The following is a 26,973-nucleotide window of genomic DNA, read 5'->3' on the forward strand; positions in this document are numbered from 1 at the left end:
CCCCTGAAGAAGGATCGCGTTGCTAAAGTAAAAAATTGCAGGGCGCACTGCACAGAATACTTAAGCTCTTGGCCGGGCATAGCGCTGGCGACATTTAAGGGAAATGTACAGGAATGTTCGGACACTTCCGCGGCGTGTACCAGAGACCAGGTGGTACTGCCCATAACAAAAATGGCGCGGCAACACGTAAACCGGGCACCGTCTAGTGCTCAAAGACCCGGAGGCAGGAACCGTGCGGCTTCAGATGACAGGCGGATATTATAACTACTACTTCCGGGTGAGACCACTCGGGCGCCATCTTGTCTTGTTCGGGAAGAAGTAGAAGCAGCGAAAGGGTTGGAGGTATTACAGGGACGGTGGCGGCAACCGTATTCCGGAATCACAGTGAGTAAGTGGTGGAAAACAATTACGCGTGGGGACTTGCCGGGCCGTTACAGACTTCTTGGTTTCTGTGGCAAAGGTAGCATAACTGAAAACACGTAGGCTGCTTACGCTGCTTGGCGCTACCGCTGGGACCTCATCCCCTTAAAGCCGCGGCGTCTGCCTGACTTGGTGAATCAAACCGGTCCTCTCGATAAAAAGGAAATGTTGCCATGAAGGAGAGTGATCACCACCCCTTTCTCTCAACTACGAGAGTTTTCTCGGATGAGAAGGGACTAATTCTGGGGCTCCTGACCTGCCGTTAAGCACTGCGCGTGCGCAGTGGGAACCCTCTGTGGGGAGCGGGTTGCGAGGGGGGCGGAGGCGGCCGAGGACCCGGACCTGGACCTTTTGCGCTGTGCAGCTCTGACTACGCAGGCGCAGCCAAGGGCAAATGCGTCCTGTTGACTATAATTAGCTTCCTTAGTTTGTAATCTTGTTTTATCCAGTGATGGGCATCATGTATGAAGTTTCACTAGTGGAAGAGGCAGTGTCCAATATTTTAGTTGTATCATCCTGCGGTGGGTATTGTCGTCTGAACACCTTGGGCACTTGACAAATTTTGATTATCGGTGGTTAGCTCATAAAAGAGCAAAACAACTTGGAATTTCTGATTGGAGTGCAGCAAGGCAAAAGCAATAAAACCAGACCAGAACACTTTATAAGGACTCACTCGTGTGACTACTTTGTAAAGCATCCTGGGGCTATTGGGAAAGTAACAACAGTAAGTCATTTCTTTTAAGATGTTCATGAAACTATATTTAATTATTATTTTTTTTACGAATAGACTTTATTTTTTAGAACAGTTTTTGATTTACAGAAAAAGTGAGCAGATAGTACAGAATTCCCAAGTAATCAACCCAACCCCCCTTTACACACACAGTTTCTCTTGTTATTAATGTACATGAGTATGATACATTTGTTGCACAATTAATGGATACATTATTATTAATAATGTTGACACATTATTAACTAAAGTCCACGTTTATTCGTGTTTCCTAAATTTTAATCCACCAGTTCTTTTTTTGTGTCCCAAGACCCCATTTAGGATACCAAATTATATTTAGTTATTATGTGTCTTCAGTCTTCTCTTGGTTGTGACCATTTCTCAGGCTTTTCTTGTTTTCAGTGACTGTTACAGGCTGAATTGTATCCCTCCAAAATTCATGTTGAAATTCTAACTTTGGTACCTCAGAATGTGACATTATCTCACACCCATGTTTCTCTCTCCTTTGTTTCTCTCTCCCTCCCTCCGAAAACTCTGAAAAGCAATGCAAAGGGATAGTGTCTATAAAGAAATAAAATGAGGTCATTAGAGTAGGCCCTAACCATTACGATTGGTGTCCTTACAAGAAAAGAAGATTAAGACACAGAGGGGAGAGCATGTAAAGATATAAAATAGTAAGAAGCTAGGAAAATTCCACGGTTAAGTGGACTAGATAGGGAAACTAAGACAGATAGTTAAATAGCAGTTTGCAGCCGCCTAGTAAATCCTATCTTCTCTGAATAGTGGACACTTAAGAGTAAATGTACTTCTCTCCAGCCAGAGGGTCAATAGCTTGAATCATCCTACTCAGGGAGACAGATAACAGAAATCCAATTAGTGCAGTTTTCCAACCACACACAAGGATAGACAGATTAAGGGAATAAATCTCATTTTGGTGCATCAGCATAAAGCTGACGAATATTCTATTGATTCTCCCCTAAGACCTTCCCTAAATGTCCAGCCTTTAAAACCCCCTAAAAATGAAGATGATGGGTGCATTCTCCCTCCAAGGAGCACACTCATTCATTCCCTTCCCCTTCGTTCCCCCACAGGCACATATCCCCTAGCCCAGCCGTGGGCAAACTACGGCCCGCGGGCCGGATCCGGCCTGTTTGAAATGAATAAAATTAAAAAAAAAAAAAAAAAGACCGTACCCTTTTATGTAATGATGTTTACTTTGAATTTATATTAGTTCACACAAACACTCCATCCATGCTTTTGTTCCAGCCCTCTGGTCCAGTTTAAGAACCCATTGTGGCCCTCGAGTAAAAAAGTTTGCCCACCCCTGCCCTAGCCTCTAAGAGACCACATGAGACTTGCAACCAGAGGAGAAATGGTCCTTGTTTCACTGTCCTAAGTGAGTTTTTGCTGCGGTCAATAAATTACTGCTTGCTTTTCTATACTTTGTCTCTTGATTGAAACCTTTCTATCAAGAAGACAAGAACCGAGGTCTCGTCATCTCCCCAGTAACATAGACATAGGGAGGAGTCATTCATCTACAGACTAAGGATATAGACCTCAGAATGAAACTCACCCTGCTGATACTTCGATCTTGGACTTCTAGCCTCCAGAACTATGAGGAAATAAATTTCTGTTATTTAAACTACTTAGTTTGTGGTACTTAGTTATGGCAGGCTTAGCACACTAATACAGTGACCTTGACAGTTTTGAAGAGTACTGGTCAGGTATATTGTAGGATGCCTTGTTGTTGCAATTTGTCTGATGTCTTCCTCATGATAAGATTGGTGTTAGGGGTTTTAGAGAGGAAGATCACAGGCATCCAATCAAGGGTATCCTATATAATAAAGAACTAATATGCTAATTAGACCAGATGACAGACCAACCTTGTGGAACAACCAGTGTGGGGGGCAGGGGCCATGGGGCCGCGTGGCAGCCAGCTATGCTTGCATGAATTTTGTGCATTGGGCCTCTAGTCTATAATAATAAAAATGTAATATGCTAATAGACTGGACGTCCTTCCTGACGAAGTTGGGCTGCAAGGGAAGCCCTGTCCCTGGTGCCTGCCAGTGCGGCAGTTGGGGAAGGAAGGCCTACTCTTGCAGAATTTCATGCACCGAGCTTCTAGTAGACTATAAAAATCTCATCACATTGAGATTGACTTCGGTCATCTGCTTAAAGTAGTGTTTGTCAAGTTACTCTCCCCTATTCACTCCTTTTATACTGTACTTATTAGGAGGAAGTCCCTTTGCACAGTTCATAATTCAGGAGTGGAGAATATCCACATAATTTATTTGGAATTCTCCATGGGAGATTTGTCTCTTCCTTCCCATTTATTCAATCATTTATTTATATCAGCATGGACTCATAAATATTTGTATCAGTACTGTTTTATTTTGTTCAAATTTTTTTCAGTTTTGGATTTTAGGAGCTCTTTCAGTTGGCTGTGTACTTTTGGCCGGCCTTCCTCCTTCCTTCTTTTTTTTTTAAAGCACTTTCTTTCTTCTTAGTACTCCAGGCTCATTTTGTATGTCCCCAATCCTAAGAATCGGCTCTTTCTCTAAGGATCCCTGATTCCTTTTATTGTAGAATGGTATTAGAACCAAGATACTATATGTACTTGTTGCTACTGGGATGTTGTTACCTTTAGGCTCGCTCATTTATTTTTCAGTTATTTTTCAAATATATATATTTTATTGATTTTTTTTTTATAGAGAGGAAGGGAGAGGGATAGAGAGTTAGAAACATCAGTGAGAGAGAAACATCGATCACCTGCCTCTTGCACACGCCCCACTGGGGATGTGCAGACAACCAAGGTACACGCCCTTGACCGGAATCGAACTTGGGACCCTTTAGTCCGCAGGCTGACGCTCTATCTGCTGAGCCAAACCTGTCAGGGCTCAGTTATTACTTTTATAACCAAACTATCCAATTTTCCAATATTTTTTAAATAACTCTGCTAAGCTGCAAGCAGAGTTATATCAAAATGCATCAAATGAAATAGCAAAAAAAAATTTTTTTGCCACATTTCAAATTATTATAAAGTTGACCTTTACTAGTGCCATTTCCACCTAACTTGAACAAATTAATTTTTTTATTTTGACATCAGTCATCTGGTGTGTAGGACTGCAAGGGCAGGAGAGAAGAGGATTATTGCAGTTGGTAGTTTCTAAACTTTATATTTGATGTGAGAAACATTTGACTGTATCAAAGGATAGATGTGCTTCTATATATCTTTGATTTTGCAATTGATGCTTAAGGGCTTTAAAACATTACATTTTCACCCTGGCCAGTTAGAGCGTTGGCCCGTGCACAGAAGGGTTTCAGGTTTGGTGCATGGAAGGGTTTCAGGTTTGATTCTGGGTCAAGGGCAAGTACCCTGGGTTGCAGGTTCAATCCCTGGTGTGGGAGGCAACTAGTTGATGTGTCTCACATCCATGTTTCTCTCTCCTTTGTCTCTCTCTCCCTCCTCTCCACTCTGAAAAGCAATGCAAAAAAATATCCTCCGGTGAGGATTAACAACAACAACAACAAAAATTACATTTTCATTTTCGTTCATCTTCTCCCACAGTCAGTGACTCATTTAAACAGGTATTTTTAAGAACCTCAAAGCGCAGTGTTCTAATATATTGTCATCTAAGAAATGGGTAAGATGAATGATGGTCATTTCTGATTGTATTAGTTTCTTAGGAATGCTGTAATAAATTACCACAAACTCAGTGGCCTAAAATAGCAGAAATTTATTCTTTCACAGTTCTCCAGGCTAGAAGTCTGTAATGTAGGTATGGCAGGGCCATTCTGGCTTGCTTGTTCTGTCTGTCTCTGTCTCTCTCTTTCTCCTTCTCACTCTCTTCTCCTTCTCCCTCTCTCCCTCTTCTATAGGGGAGGATTCTTCCTTGCCCCTTCCTAGCTTCTTCTGGTGGTTTCCAGCAATCCTTGACTGTGGATATGTCTGTCCAGTGTCTGCTCTTTGGTTTGTTACATGGTGGTGGTGGTGTGTGTGTGTTCTTACAAGGATACCAACCATATTGGATTAGGACCCACCTTAATCCAGTATGACCTCATTTTAACTTGAATACATCTGCAAAGACCCTATTTCCAAATAAGATTACGTTCACAATTTATGGGAGTGGGGGTAGGGACTTAAGCATATTTCTCGGGACACAGTTCAGTCTATAACACTGGACATAGCTATAAGCTAGGTCTTTAAGCCCAGTGTGATAACTTGTATGATCTGATGCAAACAGTGGTTATTGATCTTTCTTTTCTTTCCAAATCCTAGTTATTTCCAAGAAAATAGCAGTTAATTAAACCTCATAAAGGGAAAATCTTATAGTCTGGCTCAACAATAAACAAAGTCTTACAAACTTTCAAAGTTGAGACTAAGGATCTTTAATATTAAGGTTAAAGGAAAATAATACTTTGGGTAAAACGCTATGGAATTTTTAAATAATTATAAGATTTCTTCTGCCCCTCAAGAAGATTCTTATGTGACAAAAAAACACATGAAATTTCAATATAAGATTCTTTATAACAAGTACCCTTATTATCTTTAACTTATTGTGGAAATTTTTAGAGAGTACAAAGGTAGAGTAGGAACCCTAATGTACTTATTACCCATCTTTAACAGTTATTATTTTCCAAATCATTATTAAGCCAATGTGTAAATGTCATTTTTAGTCAATAACATAGTCATAACAAGGCTATATTATTTCACTAAACCATAATGAAATTTAAAAGATACGTATTTTTTATTATTGCCAGGTGTGCCTTCATAGTCCTTTTGTTTTCCAGATTTTGCATTTGTTGCAGATTTTATGGTGAAAATGAAGGAAGAAAGAGTAGGGCTTTTGTTTTTTATTTTTATTTTTTTATTGATTTCAGAGAAGAAGGGAGAGGGAGAGATAAAAACATCAATGATGAGAATCATTGATAGGCTGCCTCCTGAATGCCCCACACTGTGGACCTAGCCTGCAACCCAGGCATGTACCCTGACCATGTTGGTTCATGGGTCGATGCTCAACCACTGAGTCACGCTGGCCAGGCAAGAATAGGGCATTTAAATCCTTGCCATCAAATCACAATTTTCTTCTTGAGTTAAGAATAATTAATGAAACTCTTTATCAAGCATTGTTCAAGATGCTGAAACATAAATACAAGTTTATGTTAAATATTCAAGTATACCAAGTCTTTTCTTAAAACCGGTCACTTTACAAAATTCAACATAACTCTAAATTTTGTTCTCATAATCAGAGATACCTTTTTTGGACTAGTTAACAGAACATTACTCCAAATCCTTCATAAGAAAATGACACAGAGTTAATTTGCCCAAAGCCTCACATTTATATGACTTGTGTAATTGTTTTTGCTTATACCAGTCATTATGGACTGTGCTGATAACTTTCTTTGATTCTTCATATCTTAAAAAATCTAGATGCCCTAACGGTTCCGGTGGTAGGCAAACTGTGGCTAGGCAAACCGCGGCTCGCGAGCCACATGCAGCTCTTTGGCCCCTTGAGTGTGGCTCTTCCACAAAATACCGACTTCTGTGCATGGGCAGCGAAGTTTCAATCGCACTGTAAATGCGCGCCAGCATGTGGTATTTTGTGGAAGAGCCACACTCAAGGGGCCAAAGAGCCGCCTGTGCCTTGCGAGCCGCGGTTTGCCGAGCCGCAGTTTGCCCACCACGGCCGGGCCTAACCGGTTTGGCTCAGTGGATAGAGCCAGACTGCGGTCTCAAGGGTCCCAGGTTCGATTCTGGTCAAGGGCATGTACCCTGGTTGTGGGCACATCCCCAGTGGGGGGTGTGCAGGAGGCAGCTGATCGATGTTTCTCTCTCATCGATGTTTCTAACTCTGTTTCTCTCCCTTCCTCTCTGTAAAAAATCAATAAAATTATATTTTTAAAAAATCTGTAGATTTCTCTTTCTTTTTTCTCTTTAATTTTTGAAAGTGAACAAAAAGATGGATCTACAGACCATTTTATTTGTTTGGCGTTTAGTAATTGCTATGTGGAGGAAGCTGTCCCGCACCTTATGGAAGATAAAAGATGAATAGATTTTTTTTTTCTATCAACTTTTGCAAAGCTCTGATCCTAACGGGAAGAATCTGTTTGAGGGACAGACTGTTCTCACCTACTACTGTTAACGTTTAAACTTAAAGTTTCATAGAAAAATCTGAATTAATGCATTTTATTGCCTCACTTGTACCACATAAGCTAATACCAGGTGATGAGATCTTCTTTTCAAATGTTTGTTCCTTTTTTCTCAGCATATTTAACAATCCCTAAATGGTTTGACACTGTTTTGTTATTGTTAATAAATAAAGATATTTTATTGTAAATAAAAAAGATATTTTGAAAGAAAAAAATGTTAAAAAGTGTTGCCTTCCCATTTCTGATGTACCTGTTTCCCTTAATCTTATAATGGTAAATACTTTCTCATTATAGTTAATAAAAGAATAAGTTCCAAAACAATTTGGAGATGATCACATTTTCATGTTACATCTCTAAAGTATCTTTTTATTCTAATTTTTCATAATCTAAGAGCAAACTTATACTTTCTTTTTTTCAGGGCATAAGTAATTTTGCTGCTATGGTTCCAAGCTGTAGTCTGAATCTGTCTAAATTTTAAACAGAAGGTGAATCTCTAAGGTCAGTCAAAATATCAGTTGATATATCTTTTGGGCATCTCCTCTTTATTTATTTGTTACCTTTTAATTCAAGTTATAAGTGAAGTTACTTTTCAAGGGCTGTAATGAGTCATTTAGTTTTTAAAGGGCTTTAAAGGTATAGTTGGAAAAGAAGAGGGGGCGGGGAATTGGGAGAGGAATGAAAATCTCAAGAGAGATTAGAAAAGTATATTTAACCAGTTCAATTGTTGGCTTCAACTGGGGTGCTGTGTAGTGCCTCTTTAGCCGTATGCTAATAATGCCTTTTAATAGACTATATTCATGCAACCAGTAGATAAGTGCACTAATTCTTAAGTAAACGAATGCATCTTCCCTAATTCACAGTGCTCTTCAATTGAGAAGTCAGCATCTGCCATTGATAGAATTATAAAAATGCTACAAAGACTGGAGTTGCAAACTCTTTAAGAGCCTGAGTTATAATAGCTAACTGTCTCACTTGAGTTGGTGTGTTTTACTTTCTATTATCTGGCTTCTCTGTTTTTTGTGATCCTGCAATATTAAGGCTTTTGCCTTGTTTTTAGAGGAAAGGGTCAGTCTAGAGAAGGATTAGTTTAGTAAACATTTGTTTAATGCCTATTTTATACTAAGCCCTAAGGTACAAAATTGAAGAAACATATGCTGCTTACCATGTGTGTCATTGGTTCTTGAAGAGGGTTGTATAAAGTACAAAGATATTAGACTTGTAGGAATTTAAACTTTGTGTTATGAAAGTTTTCAAACTAGTTTACAGAAAGGTAAACTAGTGTGATGACCTTCTCCCCCATATCCATTATGTAGATTTAATAGTTGTTAACATATGTTCTCTTCCCCAGTCTTTTTCATGCTGTTTACATGTAAGAAACCTGGTCCAGTAAACTACCTCACCTTCTGGATTTATCTGATTGTTTCTTTGATACTGTTTATCTCATTCCTTTGTCCCCTTATAGTTCCTTCACACTAGAAGTAAGATAGAAAAGCTCAGTTGGATTCGATTAAACATTTTTGGTGAAAGTATTTATTTAAATGATTCTGGGACATAATATCATATCTTATGAGGTGGCACTATTACAGATTATTAAATCTGTAGGGTGATATTTTGGCAACTTTTCAATTTGTGATTTCCCATTGCTTCTAAGATTGTCTGAATCAGTTGTTCTATTAGGTTTGGCAATATGGCAGTTTCCTAAATTGATTTTACCTTAAGCATTCACTAGCCATAGTTATTTATAAGGGAGAGTTCTTCTTCATTATTAGAGTTATTTGGTTATTCTCTTCAAGGAATCTTGGTTGGGGCAGATGAAATCACATTTTTTTTCTTATTATTTTCAAAGTAATTATATTTCAAGAGATTTATATTGGAAAAATTAGATTTTTTTTCCTTTTTGAGCTAAATTGATTTGAGCTATGCCTACCACCAAGTTCTGATACCAGTATTAACATGAAATTTTCTATTTTTGTTTGCCAACCTAAAAATTCCAGTTGCCTCTGGCAACCTATTGACCAGAATTTTAGAGCTCTGAAATCACATAAATGTATTATTGTATAATATTTTCTGTGTGAGCTTTTAAAATTAAAGAACTCTCATTCTCATTTTTAAACTATGTTCATTTTGTTGAAAATAGAAAATCAAATATATTTTTAAAGTCAGGATGTGGGATCAAGGAGGACAGCCTTGGCAGCAATGGCCATTGAACCAACAACAGTGGATGCAGTCATTCCAGCACCAGCAGGATCCAAGTAAGGAAATAAACCGAAATCGGAGGGTGGGCGAGGAGAGAGATGTGGAGATAAGTGGAAAATAATTTGATGGGATTAAGGAAGATGGAATTGGAATTGGTTTATTGGATCATTTTGTGGTCAGTATTTTATCTTTAAAACTGATTTAGTTCTTTTTTTCTAAGAAAGTAGAAAATCTTTCTTAAACGTGTAATTTAAGTAAAGCATACTTCTCTTAATTCTGAATCTTATAATTCAGTGTAGAGCATAGTCAATTGATGGTATGCTAAGTCATTTCTCTTTATTATGGAACATTTTAAGCATATACAGATGTAGAAAAGAGTATAGCGAACCCCCATTTGTTACTTAGCTTTGATAGTTATTGACTCATGGCCAATTTTGTTTCATTGATATGATCCTTTCCAATGCCCTGCCTTTATTAGGTTAATCTGAACTTATTTTTTCAATAGCTACATAGCATTCTGTTATAGGAAGATACTGTAATTTAATTGATCCACTTTTGGATGATTAATTGTCGTTTTTATTTTTTAAAATATATTTTTATTGATTTCAGAGAGAGAGAGAGAGAAACATCAGTGATGAGAGAGAAAGTTTTAGGTAGACACTGCCAAGTTTAACTTCATGAGGATTATGCCAATTTATGTTTCCATCAAAATGTATGAGAATAAGCCCAGCAATGTGACTCAGCAGTTGAGCATCCATCTATGAACCAGGAGGTCACAGATTCCTAGTCAGGGCTCATGCCCGTGTTGTGGGCTCACTCCCCAGAAGGTGTTAGCCAATCAGTGATTCTCTCTCATCATTGTTGTTTCTATCTCTCACTCTCCCTTCCTCTCTGAGATCAATAAAAATAATATTTTTTAAAAATGTATGAGAATACCTTTTTAATGTTGACTAAATAGATCTGAAAAACTATCTTATTTTACTTTTTTTTCCTTTATTAATAATATTAGATCTTAAAACGTTAAGTATAGATATTTGAGAAATAAAGGAGAACCTTAAATTACTGGGGACAATAAATTTGAGTAAAGAATGACTAATAAGTTGTTATAGAGGTATTTTGACTAGAGAAGGGAGCTGAAACTAAAGAAGGGTGACTATGAGGAGGAATAGGGATAGTTATACTCATCTGAGATCTATAGGATCCAGTGTAGGCCTGAAGAGGACCTATTTGAAGAAGAAATGAGTGAGTTTGGTCATTTGTTAAAAAAAAAGGAATAAGACTTTAAAAAAACTCAGTAAACTGCCCTGGCTGGTGTGGCTCACTTAGTTGAGCATCATCCCATGCACCAACCAAAAGGTCGCTGGTCCGGGTCAAGACACATGCCCGGGTTTGGGGCTCAATCCCAGTGAGGGGGTCTGCAGGAGGCAGCTGATCCATGTTTCTCTCCCTTCCTCTCTAAAATCAAATAAAAACATATATATATTTATGTATATTTATATATGTATCTCACTCAACTAAAGTGCAGAGGATAAATTTCTTATGAGTTAATATTAGAACTTAATTGGTTAAGAGTGTTTTTATGGAATCCTTTTCAGAAAGTCTTAAGTAGTTTGTTTTATTTTGTAGCCTGAATACAGGTTATCTGAGCGTCCTTTCAGTCATAACATTTGGTAATATTTAAAATCTCCAGGAAGAAATTACTGAGATTCTTATTTTACATAGAGGCACTATTCTTTTAGCTTCTACATTCTGAATGCTCAATTCTGCTATGTTAAATTATATTAGGCCAGATTGATTGGGCTGCATTGGCTCAAGCTTGGATTGCCCAAAGAGAAGCTTCAGGACAGCAAAGCATGGTAGAACAACCACCAGGAATGATGCCAAATGGACAAGATATGCCTACCATGGAATCTGGTCCAAACAATCATGGGAATTTTCAAGGGGATTCAAACTTTAACAGGATGTGGCAACCAGGTTTGTTGTTTATGTTTTCCAAATTTTAGGATTGTTTTTAAAATATAAGGATTAAAATTAAATTGTTTAATTTGCTTATTTAATCTTATGACTTCTTGAAATCAATGCTTGAAGAATAGGCAGTTTAAATTAGATTTGACCTTGAAATTTTGTGGTTAAAATTATTCTGTACTCAGTCTGGTAGCACTGTGGCACTCAGTTTGATTCTTTTCTTGGTTCTTCATTCCTAGGCTGACAGGGGCTGGGAACACTGGAAACCTCACTTGGCATCTAGGGAAGAGAGCATTCTATGATCTCTCTCTTGCAACCTCTGGCCTTTCAGAAGCAGGACTGGCAGAGCAAAACATGTCTAGTTTCTAAAGAAAAATTGTGTCACTATATGACAGATTAGTCTGTCAAATATATTCTGCCCCTACTATCCACCCATATTTACTTCCCTTTTTTTCAGATAGTGAAGATCTTCCATAAGTTTTTATCTGTTTTGTTTGTTTGCTTGCTTGTTTTTTTACTTCACAGTATGATTTAGATTCCTTGATGCTAGTTCAGTTTTTCAAAACTTGTGCTATTAATTATTTTTAATAGTCACTTTATTTATAGTGTACTGATGGTGAAGTCATCTCTCCTTTCCCTATTAGTAGTTATTTTTGTTTTTCAATGCAAGAATGGAAAACTCAGAAAGTAATCCTCTGACATCACTTTTAAAAGGATAATGAATATTCTAATATTTGATACTGTGATGTAGTTCATTTCTAGTTTTCTTGAAGCTATGCTAAACTAAACTTTAAGTTTGAAAATGTTTTAGTTCCCAAGTTTAAGTTTATAAATGACTCACCCTAGCATCATCCACTTCCCCATCTTTGCTCTACTGGTTTTCTTTGTGACCCTGGCAAGTGATTTATTTCTGTGTGCCAAATTTCCTCTCCTGAAATTGGCAAAATAAATAAATAAATAAATACCTGATTTCCCCCTACCTCACAGGGATGTTGTGAGGATAAATGTGTTCATGGAAGAAAGAAATTATATAAAAATCCTTAGGCATTATTTTTATGGTGGTGGTACTGAACAGAAAAAGAAAACTTCAACAACAAAAATTGCTTTGACTTTTGTTACATTTATTAAAAATAATTTGGGGCATTTGTTTTCATTTACTTAGGATATGAATTGAGTGGAGTTAGCTCATTTGAATGATTTATTACTTCATTGCTTGTTTTTAAGTTATACAAAAGGAATTTGACCAAGAAGTCATAAATTTTATATTTATTTCTTTACTGAAAAATCTAGCTTTCTTGAGAGCTTAAAAATTTGTGTTGATTTTGTTATAACTCCCTGTTGAATGTTTTTATGCCTAAATTCTAAATAGAATGGGGAATGCATCAGCAACCCCCACATCCCCCTCCAGATCAGCCATGGATGCCACCAACACCAGGCCCAATGGACATTGTTCCTCCTTCCGAAGACAGCAACAGTCAGGACAGTGGGGAATTTGCCCCTGACAACAGGCATATATTTAACCAGAACAATCACAACTTTGGTGGACCACCCGATAATTTTGCAGTGGGCCCAGTGAACCAGTTTGACTATCAGGTGAAAGATATTTTGTTGCTTTAATACTGTAGATGTGCACATAATCCATTCTTTGGAAGTTTGTCTCATCAAGAGTACCTGAGATATGTGTTTCACTTTTCAGTTTTATACAGATAAGTGCATATTATGTCTCAGAAAAGTTATCAATTTTTGAGAATTAAAACATTAAGAGTTTTATTTTCTGATTTGCTTAGGAAAATGGCATAAAAGATTGTTAGGGAAAATTTACATAAAATGAAAAATGTGTAAGGGAAATAGTTATATGATGTTTTGTTTTCTAATTTATAATTTCATAATGGAATATTTAAATGTTCAGTAAAGTTTAGGAAATGCACAGTAGTTGAATACATTATCAATAATAGATTATGGTTAAGACTTGAAGAATATAGATCTTCTAAATGCAATTTCTTCTCTGTAAAGTTATGACTTTTTCTAGTGTTGTCTTTTTTATTCCATTCTGACATGACATGTTTGTTAATGGAATTATACATAATTTCTTTTGTAGCATCTAATTCATTCCTAGGGACATAGAACTCTATGGGGAATAGTGTCATTGTTTTTTTCTAACCACTCTGCCAAGGTCCACTCTTAATTAAAGTATAATAATAGGTGTCATTTTGAAATAACTGATTGCAGTTGTTACCTTATAAACTAAGCTATCATAATATAAAATTTTGAAAAAACATACATTATATCACTATACAGGTAATAGACATAAATGTAAACAATATTCACCTTGAGGTAGTAATCTTATTCATATATATTCAGATACTTGTTGCATACTCATACTTGGTGTACAGATATGATAGGTATTTGTGGCAGGGAACTTCTACTTCTACCACATTTGCCTGGTAGATCCTCTTGCTAACAAGACAAAGAGGTCAGCAAATGACTTAGAAACGCCTCTGAAAATGGTAAAATTAAAAAAAATAGTTTAATGTAATGATTCAGTAACTTTTATCTTTGCTTAAAATAGATATTTCTTGTAAGGTTTTAGAAACAAATTCACAAGAAATAGGAAGTTGGAATTGATTAAAAATTTTTTCTTGTATTTTCTGGTTATAGAAAAATAGACATTTATTTGGTTTCTTGGTAGTGAAAGGATTAGTTTATAAATGGACTCAGAATGAAAAAGTTCATATATATTATTTTCTGTACTTGAAAATAGTGTATCAGAAGGATTTTAGATGGCTCTTGCATTTATATAGGCAGAAAATCTATTTCTTAAGAAAAGTAAGCTTAGGTTCTTGGGGCTACAGAAATATTGGTGGATATTAGAACGATGGAGTTCTTGGATTTGCTGCACACATGGATTTCTACTGTCCCAGTTCATAACACATGTGTGTCCCAGAGTGTATATTGTATTAACGGGAAGGAAAATAAACTGCCATACTCTTTCAGCATGGGGCTGCTTTTGGTCCACCGCAAGGTGGATTTCATCCTCCTTATTGGCAACCAGGACCTCCAGGACCTCCAGCACCTCCCCAGAATCGAAGAGAAAGGCCATCATCATTCAGGGATCGGCAGCGTTCACCTATTGCACTTCCTGTGAAGCAGGAGCCTCCACAAATTGGTAGTTATTTAAGTTTAGTGAACCACATCGGCATGATTTCTTGATCATATAAAAAGGATGTCTTACTTTCTTAAATTGTTCTAATACCTCTGATATATTAGGATTGACACTTTAAAACCCTTTTATTTTATAGTCATAAAACTTTAATTTCAGAGGAGATTTTGTATAAAATATTAAATACTTTGAGTAATTTTCTTTAAAATAAAACTTTATCTTAAACATAGATTTTGTGATGAGATAAACTTATCATGGCTATAGCATTTTGATTTTTTTAATGTTGACAATTTGATATATTATACCGATATGTGAGCATTTTCGCCTTTTCTGGTTTTTCATTTTCGCCTTTTAAAGCCTCTAGTTTTTCTTTCTGGATTCTTTCCACTCTCAGTTCATCTGATACACTGCTGTAAGATTAATTTTCCTTTCATTATTTCACTTTCCATAGTATTTTGCAGAACATTTCAATTCTTAAATAACAGGACTAACTTATTCCCAATGAAAAATTTTGTATTTATGCTATTATATATCTGGGAATCCAAATCCAGCACTTAATGGACCAGAACATTTAAGTTTTTTTTTCTTATCACAAAGTAGACATTTTAGGAAGATTATTACTTCTTTTATAACTTAAGGAATAAATTAAAAAGTATCCCAGATGGAATACTTATAGAAGTGAATTTTCACTGTGAAGTGGACTTGTGTTTGACTCTCTTCTGTCTTCATATTTTAAGAAGCAATGTAATGTAAGTTTGGCTCTGAAGTAGCCCATATCATTGCTCACTGGCTTTGTAACCTTGAGCACACCTCCTAATATATGAGTTTCAGTTTTCTCATTTGCAAAAGAGATCAAGTAATAGTGATCATTTAGGGCTTTTTTTTAGGATTGAGGTGGTGGTTTAACGTGCTTTCATAGTGCCTTGGCACATTGTAAACATTAATACAATGTTTATGCTGCTATTAAAAGTGATGATTTTTTTAAAAAGTGTGATGTTTAATGGGTTGTTTTTATTAGCACTGTCTTGCTGGAAAATGATAGTATTTATTATAAACGCTCAAGTGGCACCAGTATTCTTTTTCCAAAAATTCACAAGTTAGAAATTCAGGAATAAAGCACTCGTGTTAGATTTTTACTTAACTGACTTACAAATTTTCTTTTTTCCCATGTGAAACAGATGCAGTAAAACGCAGGACTCTTCCAGCTTGGATTCGGGAAGGTCTTGAAAAAATGGAACGTGAAAAGCAAAAGAAGTTGGAGAAAGAAAGAATGGAACAACAGCGTTCACAGTTGTCCAAAAAAGAAAAGAAGACTACAGAAGATGCTGAAGGAGGTGATGGCCCTCGTTTACCTCAAAGAAGTAAATTTGTGAGTAGATTCCTTGTCCTGAAACTCCATTTGGTATCTATGTGAAAAGGTTATTGAAATAAGTATTTTAGCCTATAGAAAAGTATTAAAGTAATGTTCCTGAGATTACTTTCAGTAAGTATATTGGGGATTATTTTTTTATATTATAGATGTGTTATTGAGGGCAGGGCAAGGAGAAGGAGTACAGTGAGTTTATAAAACATTTCATTCTGGTGAGATTTTTCAGTGAAATGCGAGGTAGGTCTTACATTGACAAACATTTGTATTCTTTTGTTGTGGTATAGCTAACTTCCCAGTGGTGGCTTATAAATAAAAACTTAGTTAAAACAGCACGAGAGAAAGAAATCTGCCCCCTTTTTTGAACACTTAAATGTATACTTGTAACAGAGGATATAATAGTTTTTATAGTTTTTTGACATGAGCACTGAAGGAAGCATTGTTTTAAATATTTAAATCTTCATCATGTAGGTGGTGTAGGAATTATTTATTTAGCAATAAAGTGCTCCAAGCTGGTAGGACAGTCATAGCACTGGCTGATATGCCACTTAGGAAAAGCGTCCTCCTCCAAAGGCTATTTTCTGCTTCAAAAATAAATCTCAAGGACAGCAAGGTTACTAGACTTAAGAAGACATTGATTTTGCTTAAATTCAATAAAAAGCCATAAATTACTCGTTATTTTTACAAAAGAACCATGCCAAAGATGTGTTTTTGTTCTGGATGTTATGAAATAAAGAAACAACAGACTACCACTACTAATAGTTGACCTTAAAATTTGTTTTTTTAAATCTTTGCATGAAATAGTGGATTTCCAGACTTGGTGGTGTATTTTGGTTGTTTTTAAAAAATATTTTTATTGATTTCAGAGAGGGAGGGAGAGGGAGAGACAGAAACATCTGTGATGAGAGCAAATCATTGATTGGCTGCTTTTTGCATGCCCCACACTGAGGATCGAGCCTACAACCCAGGCGTGTGCCCTGACCAGTTGAATTGTGACCTCCTGGTTCATAAGTCAATGCTCAACCATTAAGCCACACAGGCCAGGCTTGGTGGTTTTCTTCACTGTCAAAAAATTGTTAGGATTTGGAGATTATCCTTTTCCTTACAGATGCCTTTGGGCTTGTGTTACATGAATCCTTCTCCTGGTTCAAATGGCCTTTCCATAGTAGTATTTAGCTGATCATCTTGTCTTCTACTTAGTAGGATTGCTGAGTATGACTATGGAACATAGTCAACTGCTGGCATTTCTTCCATCTGAAGTAGACCTTATTTCTCATCTATCTGTCCATTAAGTAGCTAAAAAGAAGCAAATTTCACTAAGTTTCAGGGTCAGCTGAGACCTGGAAACTGACTATAGATTTTTCATTTTAAGTCACATGATTTTAGGTAAATAGCTTATATTAATTGCTGTAAAACTAACACTGAATAATCTGATTATGGTTTGTTTACCGGAAGTTTTACAAGCCACTCATTCCAGCCATCAGATATATTGGGTATTAATTCAGTCTCTGGGCATGATGTGCTTTGGTTATTTATAAAGAAAGATCAAAATTGACTAAGGTTGGGTGGCTAAGTTGTTGGAGCATCGTCCCATGCATCAAAAGGTGGGTTCGATCCCCTTTTGGGGTGTATACAGGAGGCAACTGATTGATGTCTTTATCTCTCACATTGATGTTTCTTTCTCCCTTTCTAAAATCATATCCTCAGGTGAGGATTTAAAGAAAAATTGTCTAGCTGGTGTGGTTCAGTGGCTGAACATCAACCCATCCATTGCTGGTATAGGCATATGCCCGGGTTGCTGGCTCAATCACTAATAGGGAGTGTGCGGCAGAGGCTGATTGATGTTTCTCTCTCACTGATGTTTCTCTATTCTTCCCCTTCCTGTCTCTCTAAAATCAATAAAATTTGACTAAGAAAAATAAGCAAATTTAATAAAATAATTAAAATAATTTTAAACCACCTTATAATCACATTTCCTCTCAGGTAACACTAAATTACCAAATGAAATTTATCATGCAAAAATATAATTTAGAGAGAAATTTTATTTTCATATATCTCTTTCATACACTTCTTTTTTTTGGTTAATCTTCACCCGAGGATATTTTTTCCATTGTTTTTTTTTTTGTTTGTTTTTTTTTTTGAGAGTGGAAGGGAGAGGGAGAGACAGAGAAACATCGATGTGAGAGACACATCGATTGGTTGTCTACTGCACGTGCCCTGGTCGGGCTGGGATCGAGCCTACAACCAAGGTATATGCCCTTGATCGGAATTGAACCTGGGACCCTTCATTCCATGGGCTGATGCAGTGTCCACTGAGCCAAACTAACTAGGGCTCATATACGTTTTTTTAAAAATCCTGACCCAAGGATATTTTTTCCATTAATTTTTAGAGAGAGAGAAGGGGGAGAGAGAGAAATATTGATGTGAGATAGACACATCTAGTGGTTGCCTCCTGCATATGTCCCAACCCAGGGGATTGAGCCTGCAAACAAGGTACATGCCCTTGACTGGAAATAGAACCTGAGACTCTTTGGTCCACAGACCGATGCTCTAATCATTGAGAAAACCGGCCAGGGCTATCTCATACACTTTTTTTAAAATATATATTTTATTGATTTCTTACAGAGAGGAAGGGAGAGAGATAGAGAGCCAGAAACATCGATGAGAAAGAAACATCGTTCAGCTGCCTCCTGCACACCCCAAACTGGGGATGTGCCCGCAACCAAGGCACATGCCCCTGGCCGGAATTGAACCCGGGACCCTTCAGTCCGCAGGCCAACGCTCTATCCACTGAGCCAAACCGGTTAGGGCTCTCATACACTTTTTAACTTAGGGTTTTAAAATAGAATGTTCAAGATAATGATTGATTATAGCATGAATTTGGGCTACACATAGTATTACTTTTTTAGGATAGTGATGAGGAAGATGAAGATGCTGAAAATGTTGAGGCTGCAAGCAGTGGAAAAGTCACCAGAAGTCCATCTCCAGTTCCTCAAGAAGAGCAAAGTGAACCAGAGATGACTGAAGAAGAGAAAGAGTATCAAATGGTAAAAATGTAAATTTACTTTTTTATTAAAATTGTTTTGAGGTATAATTGACGTATAACATATTATAGGATTTATTTTGTTTACCAGGTGTACCGGTTAATAATGCGGATTTTTTTTAATAGATGGAGTTACACATATGTTGATATATATGTGATTTGATATGTATGCTATTTTGTTGTATTGACAGCAAGCTTCAAAACTTCATTTGTCAAATTTGCTGAAGGTGTTAACATCATAGATATTTTTATGCTTAAAAACGTCAAATTTCGTGCCAAAAAAGGAGCATTTGCAGGAAGTTTAATTAATTATTTTGAAGAAAAAGTTATCTTATACTTCAGAAAGCTTATGGTGAATATGTTCCATCTCAAGATACTTGTGAATGCTGGTTTAAACGCTTTAAAAGTGATGATTTCGATGTGAAAGACAAAGAATGTCCAGGTCAACCGAAAAAATTTGAAGACCAACAATTACAAGCATTATTGGATGAAGATGCGTGTCAAAACTCAAAAACAACTTGCAGAAAGATTAAATGTTTCTCAGCAAACAATTGCCGATCGTTTACAAGCCATGGGAAAGATTTTAAAGCAGCGGTTCTCAACCTGTGGGTTGAGACCCCTTTGGCAGTTGAACGACCCTTTCACAGGGGTTGCCTAAGACCATCCTGCATAACCGATATTTACATTACGATTCATAACAGTAGCAACATTACAGTTATGCAGTAGCAATGAAAATAATTTTATGGTTGGGTCACAACATGAGGAACTGTATTTAAAGGGCCAGAAGGTTGAGAACCACTGTTTTAAAGGCAGGAAAAGGTGCCACATCAACTGAACAAAAGACAAATGGAAAACTGAAAAGTCATCAGTAAAATGTTGCTTCAACAGCATGAAAGAAAGTCTTTTTTGCATCGAATTGTGACTGGTGATGAAAAGTGGATTTATTTTGAGAATCCCAAATGCACAAAATCATGGGTTGATCCAGGTCAACCATCAACATCGACTGCAAGGCCAAATCGCTTCGGAAAGAAGACAATGCTCTGCGTTTGGTGGGATCAGGAAGGTGTGGTGTATTACGAGCTTCTAAAACCAGGTGAAACCATTAATATTGATCGCTACCGACAATAAATTTGAACCATGCTTTGATCATGAAACGACCAGAATCTGCCAGAAGACACGGCAAAGTAATTTTGCTTTATGATAATGCATCATCACACACTTGAAAACCAGTTAAAGACATGTTAAAAGATCTTGCCTGGGAAGTATTAACCCACCCGCTGTATTTACCAGACCATGCACCTTCCGATTACCAGTTGTTCTGATCGATGGCACACGCACTTTCTTAGCAGTACTTCAAAATGTACGAAGAAGTGGATAATTGGGACTCTGAATGATTTGCCTCTAAACAAGAAAAGTTCTATTGGGACGGTATCCACAAATTACCTGAAAGATGGGGAAATGTGTAGGTAGCGATGGACATTACTTTGAATAAAGCACTTTTGATGTTTCTCTTGAAATTACCGTGTTTTCTTTGATTACAAAATCCACATCATTAACTGGTACACCTGGTATAATTTTTAAAAACTATTGGTTGGTATCTTAAACATTTAAACTGAGAATTCATGAAACAAGTATAAAGTATGTATTGATATATAGATTTCCTGGGCAATAATAATTTCTGCAAAATCCAGGTAACACCTAATATGAAATCACAGCTTATAAAGGAATTACTAAGCACATTTCGTTATACCACTGTTGTAATTAAACAATGTTTTATTATAGGGGCATAGGGTCTCTAGAATTAGAATTCAGTGTCTCGATAGAAATAAACTCATTTATTTCTTTAATTCATATGGTTTTGAAATTTTTAAAAATTCTTATAATTTAGAATTATTTTTAAGATATTCTATTCATTGGAATGACTGATCTGAAATGTTTTATAAAATAAAGCTTTGCCTTTTTTTTTTTTTTCACTAGTACAGGCTAATTTTTTTTTCTTTATTGATTAAGGTCTTACATATGTGGCCTTATCCCCCCAATGCCCCCCACCCCCCTAAAGCTTTGCCTTTAAAATTTTTGAAAATGTCAAACTGTATTATTAGTAACTATAGTAATTTAATTAGAAACAATATATATTCCTTAGATGTTATTGACAAAAATGCTTTTGACTGAAATTCTACTGGATGTCACAGATGAAGAAATTTATTATGTAGCCAAAGATGCACACCGGAAAGCAACAAAAGGTATATTGTGGGTGTTCTTGGCTTTGTTTTTCTGGGGGTGTTATGGTTTTGGTGGCTATTCTGGACTTTTTTTGTTGTCCTTGTTGAAATAGTAGCAGATATTTGAATATTCTCTTCTTGCATGTTTTACTCTTTTGGAAAGTTCAGATTTATAGACACCATATTACAACTATACAGATATTTTTGTTTTGTCCAACTTCTCTGAGCACAAATTCATAATTACACTGTTGTTCTATAAAATGTATTGTGGAAAATTCTTGATGATGATCAGTTTATTTCACCTGATTTTTTTTATAGATACCATGTTATTGGCATATAATTTCTAATGCAATTTAGTTTTACTAATGAATTGAATTAGGAACCTTCAGAGTTTTCACAGTTTACCACTTATAATTCTTACAGAGCTAGTGATTCTCCCACCTAGCCCTCATATATTTAGTAACACTTAAAAAAATATACTGAAAGCAAAATTTAAATTATGGGCCATACCTCAAAAATAAAAATACCGATATGCTGTCAACATTTTTCCTCATTATAAACCAATTTCAACTCACATCAGAATTATACTTTTCAAGGCCAGACTGGTTTAAAATGAATGTTATGTTTTTAATGTTTCTTCTCTCCCCAAGAAGCAGCAATAGTAGTAGATTTAACAATACCATAGACTCTCATGACTATGAAATCGTGGCTATTTGTGTTAACATGTTGTTCCTGTTGTTGATGTGATACAAAGCTCCTGCAAAACAGCTGGCACAGTCCAGTGCACTGGCTTCCCTCACTGGACTCGGTAAGTGTTCTCCTTATTTGTAAGAGGGCCTTAAAGGGAAAAATCACACTTACCTTGTCTCTACATGTTCTACTTTGAAACTATACTGTTCCTACTCAGTTTATAAAACCTGAGATGTTAGGGTTGTATCAGTCTCTAAAAGGTTTGCCTTTTTTCTTTCTTTCTTTTTTTTTTTTTTTTACCAAAGCATTCACAGTGGGATTATTGTAGATGTGGTGACTAATTCATAGTTAATAAGGCAAGTTATAATAGTTATAATTTAGCCATGCTAGTATTTAAGCTCACTTTCAAAATTGTTGCCTTAGAGAGGAACCTATCCACTAATGGTTTTAAGGACCTTTATTTAGATTGTGTTGCAGCAAGTTAGGTTTACCATAGAGGAAAGGGTTTATCTTACATTACCATAGTAGTGATGTATTCATAATTTTCTATTTGCATGTTATATTATCAAGTATATAAAAGCTTGAATTTGCCTTTTCCACATTATTTCAAAAATTAATCTTTGTGAGGATCAACAAAAATGGCTAGAACCAAATGCCCATGTGATTTTGTTATTACTATTTAGATCACTTCAGGGTGGGGAGTAGTTTTAGCATCATACCATTTCTGCACAGTCAGAATTACAGTATTCTAATTTTTTAGGGGAAAAATACTTAGCATACTACCTGGGGATTTCTAAGCTTTGAACAATGAAAAAGTTAATTGTAGAACTATTTTTAGGATCATCATAAATTTTAAGGTAGTTGAATTGATTATGCTTTAGTGTGAGACTTTGTTACTACTTTATTAAATGGTTTTATTGGTTAGCATGGACAGTAAAACAAAACCATTATCACAATTCATTTATGGTAACAAATATATGAAATATTCCAGAAAGAATAAGATACTAAATATCAATTTTCATGAGGGTTCCTATGAACTTCTTAAGCATTGGAATTTATACTTCTCCCCACCCCGAATAAGTAGATTCTTCCAACAAAATGCAATGTAAAAAAGAAATGAGCTTTCTTCTTGGACCTTAAAAAGTTTTTAGTGCACAGAATATTTTTTCCATATGATGGACTGGGCTTTATGCACACAGGTGGACTGGGTGGTTATGGATCAGGAGACAGTGAAGATGAAAGGAGTGACAGAGGCTCTGAGTCATCTGACACTGACGATGAAGAATTACGGCACCGAATCCGGCAAAAACAGGAAGCTTTTTGGAGAAAAGAAAAAGAACAGCAGCTGTTACATGATAAACAGATGGAAGGTATAAACTTTTACATTCACTTAAATTTGTCCAGTTTTGTTTGTGTTTCTTTACATTTTTCAAACAACCTAAAGTATCAAAGGATGGAATTGAGGCTACATTAAAAATAATAAATGAGTTGTAACTGAAACTAATAAATGAGTCATAACTGAAACTAAGGATTTTGGCTTATTTGTAATTTTTATCAAATGTAAATGCAAAGTTAATTGTAGTATTGAAAATATATAATTTAGGAATGGTAAACTTTTATCTGGGGAGAGATTAATTTCAGGGGCTATAAGTTAAGCCATTTCAGTGTATTTTTATTTCTTATTAAAGTTCTTTTAAAAAGAGTTTTGAAATGGGGGAAATATATTTGTAAAATTATTGAAAAGTAATTTGTAGCTAGGATAATAGAGGACTTTTTAAAAGTTTTTTATATAAATTAATGAGTACAGACAGTCCTCGGGTTACATCAGGCTCAACGTATGTCGTTTTGTCATTATGTCTTGCTCTGTTGTTACAGTCTGGTAATATGGGAGTTTTTCATTGTACATTTGACTTAATATTTTTGTCTTTTTTCTGTTTCAGAAGAAAAGCAACAAACTGAAAGGGTTACAAAAGAGATGAATGAATTTATCCATAAAGAGCAAAATAGTTTATCATTACTAGAAGCAAGAGAAACAGACGGTGATGTGGTTAATGAAAAGAAAAGAACTCCAAATGAAACTACATCAGTTTTAGAACCAAAAAAAGATCATAAAGAAAAAGAGAAACAAGGAAGGAGTAGATCAGAAAGTTCTAGTAGTGGTAGTTCTAGTAGCAATAGCAGAACTAGTAGTACTAGTAGTACTGTCTCTAGTTCCTCATACAGTTCTAGCTCAGGTAGTAGTCGCACATCTTCTCGATCTTCTTCTCCTAAAAGGAAAAAGAGACATAGTAGGAGTAGATCTCCAACAATTAAAGCTAGACGTAGTAGGAGTAGAAGTTATTCTCGCAGAATTAAAATAGACAGCAATAGGGCTAGGGTAAAGATTAGAGAAAGGAGAAGATCTAATAGAAATAGCATTGAAAGAGAAAGACGAAGAAATCGGAGTCCTTCCCGAGAGAGACGTAGAAGTAGAAGTCGCTCAAGGGATAGGCGAACCAATCGGTCCAGTCGCAGTAGGAGTCGAGATAGACGTAAAATTGATGACCAACGTGGAAATCTTAGTGGGAGCAGTCATAAACATAAAGGTGAGGCTAAAGAACAAGAGAGGAAAAAAGAGAGAAGTCGAAGTATAGATAAAGATAGGAAAAAGAAAGACAAAGAAAGAGAGCGTGAACAGGATAAAAGAAAAGAGAAACAAAAAAGGGAAGAAAAAGATTTTAAGTTCAGTGGTCAGGATGATAGGTTAAAAAGGAAACGAGAAAGTGAAAGAACTTTCTCTAGGAGTGGTTCTATATCTGTTAAAATCATCAGACATGATTCTAGACAGGAGAGTAAGAAAAGTACTACCAAAGATAGTAAAAAACATTCAGGCTCTGATTCTAGTGGAAGGAGCAGTTCTGAATCTCCAGGAAGTAGCAAAGAAAAGAAGGCTAAGAAGCCTAAACATAGTCGATCGCGATCCATGGAGAAATCTCAAAGGTCTGGTAAGAAGGCAAGCCGCAAACACAAGTCTAAGTCCCGATCAAGGTAGTATACTTTTTAAAGTATTTTGTCTGATTTTTTTAAAAATTTGACTGAATTTATTCAAACTTGAAAGTGTCCTTTCTCTCTCTCTTTAATAAACTCAGATTGGTACTTGATAAATGATCATAGTTTTAAATAATTTTAGAAATATAATATTAGTTATTTAAAAATTACAGATTCTTTAGTTTAAAATACATTTTTATTTTTAAATTTTGTCTTTCCCTTTTTTTCAGATCAACAACCCCTCTCCGTCGTAAACGCTGAGGAATGATGTGGCAAGAATGCCATGATGTTTAAAAAATTCCATGAGTTTTAAGGGCTTGTCTCATTATAGAGGCACATTGTGGCTGTGTAGGTGAAACCAGAATTTTTTTTTTTTTAATCTGTAAATAGGTGTACTTTTTCCAAATGCTGCTCCGTTAATAGGATTTCTTTGTATTACTTTTTTTTTTCCAAAAAATAGTGCACAATAAGACTATAAACATGCCATTCTCTTTCAGCTGTAATATTCTTAAAATTATTCTTGAATGTACTGTGATGTCAATAAAGCTCTTTAGTTCATTTTTGTTAACCTCTTGCACCTTAATTTTATGATTTTAATCTAAGGAACGTACTTTTATAAAAAGGCAGCTGGAACTTTGTATAACAAGTTTTAAAGGTACTTCCTCCCATATCCCCCAAAGAAAATGGTTTTATCTCAATAGTCTGTCAAAGTTTGTAAATTTGTACCCATGGATTTTTGTCAAATTCCAACTTTAAGGGTGTGGAAGAGGGCCAGAAACAGACATTTACTTTTAATTTGGAATCATTAGACAGCTTTCTAAACTTTTCCCATTTAGGGGATTTTCAAGTAATATCTTCTTTGTGTATAAAGTATGGTTCACTCCTGTAAAATGAAATTGCTGGATTCAATCAAACCAGTGTACCAATTAGAGTTATTATAAGGAATGATTGTGTTTGACTCTATTAGTCAAGTCTGGAACTATATTCTGCAGTTACCCACTTCTGTTTTAGAAGTGTATTTGTAACACTTTGGGGTTATTACAGAAAAACTCACAATTCAATATATTTATTTATATTTTTTTAAAGTATATGACCAGCTCAGTGGAGAAATGCTGTATTATTCAGGCTGTGTCAGTCTCATAATTTGAAATGGTTTTGTTTTGTTAGTTTCTTAAAATTAGGCTCAGTGAGTGGTCTAGCAATTTAAGGCAGTTATAACTTATGAGTAAAATGAAGGCACTACAGGCATTTTAATGCTCAGCTGCTTTCAGGGTTCATTTTTATGTGATTATTCACTTATGCCACAATAATCAGATAAGTCTCTAAAAACAAATGCTTTTAAATTTCAATTTAAAAAGAGCAGGTGCAGGTCACAGAAATGTTTTAAAGTATGCCTTTTTACCAGCAATAGTTAATTTTAAAATAAGCCAGAATTTTGCCAAGATCAGTATTTCCTCAAAACAAAGATGGAAATAGATTTGTATAGTGTGCTCTTGTACCTCTACATAGTTCTTAAATAATTTTGAGCAGTTATGCATTTATCTAGAGGAAATAAATCAACTGTGAATAAATGCATGTTTACCAAAATGGTTGTTTTACAGTGCATTCAGTTCTGATATTTATGAAGTTGACATTTCACAGAATAACTTTTAAATAGTTTAGAATTCTATATAGTTTAGACATCAGTCACATCTGGAGACAAAATAAAGGAAAGTGTGCAATATTTTTTATGTAGGTGAGTTAACATGGTATACCTAATTGTAGAATTACTCAATTAATTTGTAATAGATAAGTTGTATAACATTTTCATATCTTAAAATGTTTTTTAGATCAATCTTCAAGTGAAATAATATTTTCAAAATAAAATTCTACGGAAAAGTTCTGCTGGCTATGATATGCACATTTTTGGGCAAGATATGAACTAGAGCCAAAAGCAGTATTTGAAAGCTTTATTTACTCTGCCATAATATGCAAGCCTCTTATTAAATCTGTAGATATTTTTAAAAA

At 35.6% G+C, this 26,973-nt stretch overlaps 1 protein-coding gene across 4 annotated transcripts; it reads left to right on the forward strand.

Moving 5' to 3' along the window:
* Window positions 1-279: 279 nt before the first annotated feature.
* PNISR (PNN interacting serine and arginine rich protein) lies at window positions 280-26,973 on the forward strand. Of its 4 annotated transcripts, none has more exons than XM_070418038.1 (13): window positions 280-384; window positions 7,716-7,795; window positions 9,435-9,549; window positions 11,279-11,467; window positions 12,828-13,051; window positions 14,453-14,624; window positions 15,797-15,987; window positions 18,894-19,031; window positions 21,171-21,270; window positions 22,004-22,057; window positions 23,139-23,309; window positions 23,880-24,966; window positions 25,197-26,973. In XM_070418038.1, exons 3-13 carry the CDS (start codon window positions 9,462-9,464, stop codon window positions 25,225-25,227), a joined length of 2,445 nt encoding a protein of 814 aa, XP_070274139.1. In that variant the 5' UTR covers window positions 280-384; window positions 7,716-7,795; window positions 9,435-9,461; the 3' UTR covers window positions 25,228-26,973. The 4 variants fall into 4 exon arrangements, with proteins under 4 accessions (XP_070274139.1, XP_070274140.1, XP_070274141.1 ...); XM_070418037.1 differs by having other exon boundaries at window positions 284-388; XM_070418039.1 differs by lacking the exons at window positions 18,894-19,031; window positions 21,171-21,270; window positions 22,004-22,057; ... (1 more) ...; window positions 23,880-24,966; window positions 25,197-26,973 and having other exon boundaries at window positions 283-388; window positions 14,511-14,624; window positions 15,797-15,884.

This window comes from Myotis yumanensis, unplaced genomic scaffold (genome assembly GCF_028538775.1).
Source record: "Myotis yumanensis isolate MYYU_CA2020_CCGP unplaced genomic scaffold, mMyoYum1.0.hap1 SCAF_6, whole genome shotgun sequence".
NCBI lineage: Eukaryota > Metazoa > Chordata > Mammalia > Chiroptera > Vespertilionidae > Myotis > Myotis yumanensis.

Bases quoted from the DNA above. Each gene is read 5' to 3' on its own strand.
- PNISR (XM_070418038.1), top strand. From the start codon at position 9,462: ATGTGGGATCAAGGAGGACAGCCTTGGCAGCAATGGCCATTGAACCAA. The intron at 9,550-11,278 runs GTAAGGAAATAA...AAATTATATTAG, and splicing joins CCAGCACCAGCAGGATCCAA to GCCAGATTGATTGGGCTGCA. The intron at 21,271-22,003 runs GTATATTGTGGG...TGTGATACAAAG, and splicing joins ACACCGGAAAGCAACAAAAG to CTCCTGCAAAACAGCTGGCA.